General features: G+C 49.1%; 1 protein-coding gene across 1 annotated transcript; it reads left to right on the forward strand.

Moving 5' to 3' along the window:
- The first annotated feature begins 3,636 nt into the window (after positions 1-3,636).
- Positions 3,637-4,363, forward strand: PCBD1 (pterin-4 alpha-carbinolamine dehydratase 1). The gene is made up of 2 exons (XM_009493285.2): positions 3,637-3,705; positions 4,265-4,363. Exons 1-2 carry the CDS (start codon positions 3,637-3,639, stop codon positions 4,361-4,363), a joined length of 168 nt encoding a protein of 55 aa, XP_009491560.2.
- The last annotated feature ends 3,816 nt before the right edge of the window (positions 4,364-8,179 follow it).

Consider the following 8,179-nt stretch of genomic DNA (forward strand, 5'->3'; position numbering starts at 1 on the left):
TGGACCGGGGACGGAGGCCACAGAGACCCGCGGGCGATGGTAAGTCGCTGCTGGGAAATCTGGCTGTTGCTTTGCAGGCGGTGGCAAAGGACAGAGCAGGAAGGTTTCAGCAGCAGCTCCGGCCTCCGAGAAAAGGCAGGAGGAAAGGGAGAAAGGAGCAGAGCTCTGCGCTGTGGTTAATAAGTAACGCAGGGAGCTCCGCCGGCTGCTGCTGAATTACCAAAGCCAGCGCTCTCCAGCTCAGTTCCTCTGCGAGGGGGAGGGAAAGGGTCTGTCAGCAAGGCTGCACTGCCAGTGAGACCCCCGCTCAAATTCTGCATGGCAAGTATGACCCCCACGCGTGCTCTGTCTGCACGGCCCACGCAACCCACTCTGGCCGGCTGGGAATCAGCTTTTTCATGGCAGCGGAGGGGACAGGAGCAAAAGAGTGTGGGCCTTGTGGCATACCTCATTCCAGCCCTGCCTGCAGGTCCTGCTCACGCCAGTGCTGTCCCCTTTACCTTCTCCTGTGCAACAAGTCACCCTTAAAAGGGGAGATGTTAGTTTGAGCAGAGAGGGTTGTTTCATATCCAGAAAGCCCAAAGCTCTCCTAATTTTCCCATGCTGGTTCCTTTCCCTCGGTTGCACAATGCATCTACTTAGTTTCCTGCTGGGGGGGGGGGGGAATCCCAATGCCTTGGCAGTTGAGAGCCAGTAATAGAAAACAAAATAATTAAATTTCCCTAATGAGAAGAGTGTGTTTTTAAAAGAGTAAGTGCACATAAAAGCATTAACATGCCATACTGACAAAAACCGCAGGCTGGCCAACGTGCTGGGGTGGAGAAGGAGGGAAGGGAGTGGGGTGGAGGGTACGGAGGGTGCTCCAGGCAGAGGGTCTGCCACCACAAGACACAGCTGGAGGAGCTGGCTTTCGTGTGGTCCGTTGGCCAAACCTCAGCCCGGCCATGCCTCCCGCTGGCGCTGGGCTCTCAGAGAGGAGCTGGGCCTGGAAAAAGCCCCGGGGCCCATCCTCCCCGTGTAGTCACGACGCAGAAAAGGGTTCAGAGAACAATTAAGCCGCATCCCTTCCAAGCAGCCTGGTTTCTTACTCTGCCCAGAGGAGGCTGGCTCGGCACCCAGCCCGCTGTGTCCATAACCCTCTGCTCCAGGCAAGCAGCAGCTCTGGCTTCACGCAGCCTTTCCTCTCTTTAGCACCGACACACGAGCAGGAGCTCTCAGCCCCTGGTCCCGAAACCTGGCACAGCCCCTACCCCACTCCCATTAGAGTCCCCCAAGGCAGCCCCCACAGGTGCCCCCCTGCCAGCGGCCCCGTGCAGAGCCAGCCTCCGTCCCCACATTATCCAGTTGCTAAGCTACCCGCACCGGCTTATCGCACCATCAGCACGGAAGGGCAACGGCTGAGGGTTTATTGTGCTGAGCTGTGTTTACTCACTGCCTTCCCTCCAAACCCAGAGCTCGGGAAGGAATGGGGTTGACATTGGGGGGGGGGGGGGGGGGGCGGCTGGGTGGAGCCGGGGCTGGCAGGGGACCATCCAAAAACGCCAAACTGAAGGGCGGCATGGGCGGTTTACATGCTAGCAGCGAGGCCGGAGCATGCATGGGCGAGGAAGGCTTTCCCCAAATTGTGCAAGAGGGACAGCGCGCAGCCACGATGATGCCAGGGGCACGGGAGCCATCCCACGCCCAGCCACCCCTGAGTGAAGATTCAGCACACACCTTGGCACTCTCCATTTCATGAATTGCTCTGCAGCTGACAGCTTTCTCTAAGCATAAGGGACACAGCTACGCAGTCAGGTAGGCACCCACTCAGCCCGATGGCTTAGCAGACCCAGGAAGATGAGAATAGGGCATAACCTTTCCAATCTTCCTCAAAACATGCAAAACCAAAGAAGAATTCACAAAAACATCAGCTCCGTGGCTGCCTCTCTGGTTTTGTACAGCCTGTAAGTAGGTGAACTACAGGAAAGGTCAATTTGCCTTCTTTGGTCAGCAGCCCCTTGAGACGCTTTCCTTGGGCATCGATGCTAAGAAGTAGCATCTTAAACAGCTGAGCAAACACCCACAAGAAACAGTGGGCTGTATTTGTTGGGACTCATATCTAACTTGCCACGCTTTGCTCTAGAGCATATAAAGGAAAACAAATTGCAAAGAGATGTTTGTCTTTGCCATTGAGAAACAACAATCTGCACCAACTCGAAAGATCAGATCACCCACTAGGAAAGAATTTTAATTGCCAGAACATAATCCTTCAGATAGAGCAATACCCCTCCACACTCACTCCTGCCTTCCACACTGAGCCAGAAGATACGCTGGCTTGGGTAGCCCCCATCCCCAAGAACACCATTTTAGTTTCATCTTTGCCCACACTCACTCCCCAAAGCTAAGAACTGCTGCTTTCTTTTTTTTTTCTTCTTTTCCCCTTAAAAAACAAGTAACGGCAGCTCTGCCCAAGAGGGGAAGACAATGCTAAATCACAATCCCTCCCGCTGCCCTTTGTTACTCAGACAGAAACAGCCTCTTAAACACCATCGTAACATAAGGGAGATTGAAAACAAAAAGGAGCTGAACTCCAATTTAGTGTGACTCATTTCTCTGATTCACACCACTTCTTTCTCCTCTAAAGCAGGCTTCCAGTGCAGATGACCTGCAAATAAAACCCTCCCACTTCAGGAAGGTACTTTGGAACCTCAAAAGCAAGTAATTCTCAGTTCTAGAAGCCATCACAGTTTCAAGGGTTTTTTTTTTCCAGATTATAGGTAATGTATGTGGGAGCTTAACCTCACACAGCCATCATTTCTTAGTACCTCAGGTTATAATGAATGCATATATACACTGGTAAAGCGGTGGGTGTTGCCGGTCAGAGGACAAAAGTGACAAGCTGGACTTCACTTGACCTAGGTACGTGCAGGTTGTACCCAGGGCAGGGAGCAGAGGACAGCATTGATATCCCCCCATCATCAGCACCCCCCAGTTCAGGTCCACACACGCACACAAACCTTCCCACCCAGGCTGCAGCTGCCTCCACAGACCCAGAACTCCACAACCCATGGGATGCCTCGCTGCTTTGAACATCTGCTTCATCCTACCTCCGCCACGCTGATCCGCTCCTCTTCCCTTTCTGCGGCGTCAGGCAGGAAAAGCGCACAGGCTGAGCGCGGAGGAGAGGGAGCAGCTGCTGCCAAACCTGAGAGCCGTGGGGTGGAACGAGGTGGAAGGCAGAGACGCCATCTTCAAAGAGTTCCACTTCAAGGACTTCAACCGGGTACGAGCATCGGCAGTACAGTTTTACAATGTGGGCGACCTGGCTTGCAGAGCAGGGAGTCCCATCTGCAAGGCTCAGCCAAAGAACCCCCTCCATGTTTCTCCTGAAACATAATGGCTGAGCAAGATAACCTGCCCAAGACACCAAAGTGCTCAACCCAGCACACGGTTTGTCTGGGAAAAGCTCCCCAAAAAGAGGAAAACCCATAGGAAACCCCGACAAAGATACAGAACATCCAGGCCTTGTATTTAGTTGGGTTACTTAGAAACACATAGTATAAAATTAATAGCAATGGGGTGAAAAACAATGCATGGCAGGTTAAGTGGTTCAGAGCTAGCTTTTCTTCTTATTCCACTGGGCAGGCCTTCGGCTTCATGACCAGAGTGGCTCTACAGGCAGAAAAACTGGATCACCACCCCGAATGGTTCAATGTGTACAATAAGGTAAGCAAGATGGATGGTGGGGGCAACCGGAGCTCTTCAGGAAACACATCCCTTTTTGTGAGGAATAAAACAGCAGCAGCGAGTGCTGTTCAGATCAGTGGGACCCCTTTCCTCGGATGCTCTTCCCTGGGCATGTCACAGCCAGCCTACAGCTATCACCTACAGATCCTTTCCTCCCCCTTTTTTTAACCTGTCCAGCTGAGCAGTAGCTGCCTGGAGGCTGGCAGCACCAGGGTTGCTTTTTTTAAATCAGTATCAGAAGTAGCAGCAAGGGGAAAAGCTTCTGGAGAAAGGGCGAGTTGAAAAGTGGGCACAGCTGGCTGCTGGGACCAAGGCAGGGGTGGCAGTGACAGCTTGTGGCCAGGACGAGCTGTAGGAAGGAGAAAACCAGGCAAAATGCCAGACCACCTCTCCCAACCCCGGGGAAATTTTGCTAACAAGTCTGGAGAAAGTAATAGTGCTACCTGCCTCATCAGATGCAAACCGTCTGCAGCACTGGGGGAAACTGTTCCTGCTCTTTCTGCCAGCAACACTTGGTCGGTCTGTCTGTCTGGTTTAGGTTCACATCACCTTGAGCACCCATGAGTGTGGAGGCTTATCAGAGCGAGACATCAACTTGGCCAGCTTCATCGAGCAGGTTGTAGCTTCTCTCTCCTGACTAGAGACACACGAAGCCAAAAATCAACTCTGCTGCTGCCACAACCTGCATCTCGCCTGGATGGCTGCACCTAGAGCCTTCTCCCACTTCCAAGCTAGTTCCTGGATCCAGACCGCTTAACGCCACGTCAAACTCCCTGCCCCAGCCCAGGTGGGATGGAGGCACTTCTTGTGCACCGTGCGTATATCCATCTCTCATCATGCCGTTTGCATTCTTAAAGCCTTCGTTAGCTGTGCGCTACCAGCCCGCAAACTGCTGAGCCTCTTGGGCTTGCAGCAGCCGTGCCCTTTTACCAGGAGCCATGTTACACAATTGTACCGGTAAATCTTTCCAGAGCCTGACCCCATCCAGCCACTGTGTTATTGCTTCTTACCTACTGGAATAGGCTTTCTACCTAAAACATGGTACGTAAACCCTTTGGTTTCTCTCTAACATCCCAGCGACTGTGATGTGCAATTTGGTTATTACCGTAACCTCTCTCTCTAGCAGTATTATAAGCAGGCATGTGATCTCACCCCTATGTAACTGGCCTTTAGTAGGATACCAACTGAAAATGTTTACAATAAAGGTCTTGGTTAACCTGATGTCAGTTTGGAAGGAGGCCTCTCTGTTAAAATTACGCCAGCAGGTTTCCCCAAAGCAGGTTCTGGCCTGCCTGCTCTCAAAAAGGTGCTTCTGCCATGGAAAAGCTTCTTCATGAAGCACCGCAGAGAAATGGCACGTGCCTTCGCAGGCCTGCCCCTCAAAGTGAACAGGGTCTGAAAGAGAATGAGATTATCAAAGCCAGAGCAGATCAGATCAAAATTGCTAGTGCTAAAATCAGAAGTGTACTATAGCCGAGGCACCAACACAGGGAAGGCACAACCAAAAGGCACGAAAGCAGCGCAAGCAATGGGCCAGGGGCTTCTTACGGTGGGACACCTCCCAAAAGAGGTTGTAGGTGGATTTGGTGGTGTAAGATCTTCGCTCCAGTAACACAACAATCTCGGCATGCACGGAGTCTGCAGCCAAATTGCTGCGCTGTCAGTACAACAGGAACAATTCGCTGTGAAACCAACAGTAGTTGCTTTCAGCAAAACAGCCTGGGAGAAACACTACAAACACCCAATTTGGGTCTTATTTTCTTTTTTCTTTTTTTTTTTTAACCCTTCAAAGTTCTATAAAGCATTAAGAGAAAATCCCTTGCTCTTAAATGACAATTTTCAGCATCCTTGAACATCACACGCAAGACGTAGCCACGGACACCACCTTTATCATGACAGAACGAAAAAGCAGCCCTCGGGCAGAGGTAGTAAGATTCAGAAATCATTCTCCCTGCCACAGATGAGGCTGTGCATGAGCAAAGGCCAGGAGCAATAGGTTCCCATTCATTCAAATGAACATTGAAACAGAAAAATAAGAGTTCGGTAAGCCTAGATAGCTAAATGCACCATTTTAATCCAAACTAGGCCCACTTTCACGATCTCTTCAGCTATTTCAGCCTACAGTTTTACAGTGGCAAATTAGAGCAATACAGAATACTGCCATGAGAGGAACTCGTCCCATTTGTTCATTAAAAAGTCAATGTGTATTTATTGGGCAAGATATTATTGCGTTGTATGCAACCCTTCCTCTCCCCCCTCCCCCCCAAGTCATCAGAAAAGTGCAGGTGAAATCCACGCCATGAAGACACACAACTCTTCTTGGTCCATCCCACTGGATATTCTTCAGTCTAGTACCTAAGAGCACGCAAAGCCCTTGGGGGTGCTTTGTACAAGCAACAAATTTAGCGTCTCGCTTGGAAAACCTGACAGTCAGAAATCTCACAGGAATTAATAGTCGTGAAGATCCCTCCGGGTCTAAAGTACCATCCAGTTTCAGATCATAATCCAGTCCATAAAATTCTTCTTTTTTTGTCTTTCAAATAATTATACAGCTTGTTAATCGCACCATTTTCGTAAGACCATCTGGCATGATAAAAGGAGACGCAGATTACATGTTAGATGACAAGGATGAATAAAGACTACACACCAGTAAATTACAGTGGCCTATTCCTGACCAAAAGATTACATTTACAGTATAGAACAAATACACATAAAATAATTAAACCCACAAATATTACTAGTGAGTGAAGCCCAGAATGGAATACATTGACTTACAAATAACATCTTCAAATACATCCAAAAACGTGAAATGGAGCACTGATCTGTTAGATCCATCTACTTCCTTGGAGGAGAATGCAACCAGGGGAGAGGAGGGAGTTCTTCCCTCTCCTTAACCCCACCCCAATCCATCCCCCCCCATTTCTTTTAAAGCAGAAACAAAAAGAGTACCTCCCTTTTTTGTTTGGTTTTTTTTTTTTTAAATCTCGGTTCAAAAGAGAACCATCACAGTAGCCAGACACTTAAGACTGTCTCCAAAGTACAGCAAACTCAAGAGATGCAGTAATGGTCACATTGGCAGGACGTTAACAGAATAAACAGGTCCAACATAAATGCTGACTGCCAGAGCTGGTAATACCTTCAAAAGACTATCAGGCAATTCAAATGTGATGTTTTCAAAAGGGCTCAGAGACATGCATAAAGTCATCAGTTTAAGGGCAGATGGCCAAAATACTTCTGTCTCCTACCACTGAGAATAAACCTGTTAAAAAGCAAGTATTCTTCCCACAATCACTGGGCCCAAGGCTGCTGCACTGGTTTGTGCAGTGGCTGGTAAGTAACCTTCTCATTTGTTATAATTATTGTGAGGGTCAGCTTTGGGCTAACAAGCCGACTACAGCAGAGACACAGATGCCTTCAGATGCCCTGCACAAGACTCTGCAGATGGGGCATGAAGTCTCTCCCAAGTGTTGAACTCTGCCTGGGAAACTCTTGGTAGCATGCAAAAAGCTGAGAGGAAATACCTGGGAAAGCCCTGCGGGAGTGACTCCACCACTGTTTAATAACTCACAAAATTCTAGCTTGTCCTTAAGGCCACAACTGCCTCAACAAGTTGCACCAGGAAAACTCTCTCACCATAAAAACAGCGGAGAAAAATAGGAAGGGTGAGCCATATGCCCATACTTGAATACCTCCAACTTGCTGCATCCTATCATCTACCTCTCAGAGCTATACCAGCATCTTTGTAATACTGTGAAGGGACTTGGCTCAGTACAACTACTATCCCACCTTACAGGCAAGCGTACCTCCTCTGAGGCCAGTCTGCCTTTGAGGCCTTTTTTTATATAGTACCATAAGGAAATGACCACAGCAAATGCTGTGGTTAACAGCTGAACCCTCAAAACCCTCCCTGGCATCCCACAAAACAAAGCCAGAGAAGCGTCAAGGCACAATGGTGAATGCCCTTTTGAGAATGTGCCTTAAAAGAATCAGTGCAAAGAGCAGAGACTACTATTATTACAAAAGTCACCTTTTTACGCTAAAAGATCATGGTAAAAAAAGGTCAGCTTTGGCGCCATCCGTTTGCACATGAAGTCCCTAGCTGTGACACGCGCCAGGGCCCAACTGACTCTACTACAGCATTGTGAGATAGTGCAAAACCTTCAAGTTATGAACAGCGAAATCACCGTTTTGCACATCCCTCCAGAATTGTGCAAGGTACAAGCACTCTAGGTGGTAAATGCACGTCTCCTAGGAGAGACGGGGAAGCAAAACAGTTGCTGTGTACCTAGGATTTTCCGTACCATCCAGTTCCTCTCCCTACACCACCCGCTTAGTTTCTATTTCTGCTGTTATTCAAACCAAGAGATTCCAGAAAATGATTTTGTGTTGGGTTTTTTTTCCCCTCAGCAGATATTGATTGCAGTCTCACTGAGATCTCCAGAGGGGATTTCAA

Source organism: Pelecanus crispus, chromosome 10 (assembly GCF_030463565.1).
Source record: "Pelecanus crispus isolate bPelCri1 chromosome 10, bPelCri1.pri, whole genome shotgun sequence".
Classification (NCBI taxonomy): Eukaryota; Metazoa; Chordata; class Aves; order Pelecaniformes; family Pelecanidae; genus Pelecanus; species Pelecanus crispus.

What these genes read in the sequence shown, in the direction of transcription:
- PCBD1 (XM_009493285.2), top strand. Translation starts at nt 3,637, where the DNA reads ATGACCAGAGTGGCTCTACAGGCAGAAAAACTGGATCACCACCCCGAA. An exon ending in GGTTCAATGTGTACAATAAG is followed by an intron (nt 3,706 to 4,264) that starts GTAAGCAAGATG and finishes TGTCTGGTTTAG; the next exon opens with GTTCACATCACCTTGAGCAC.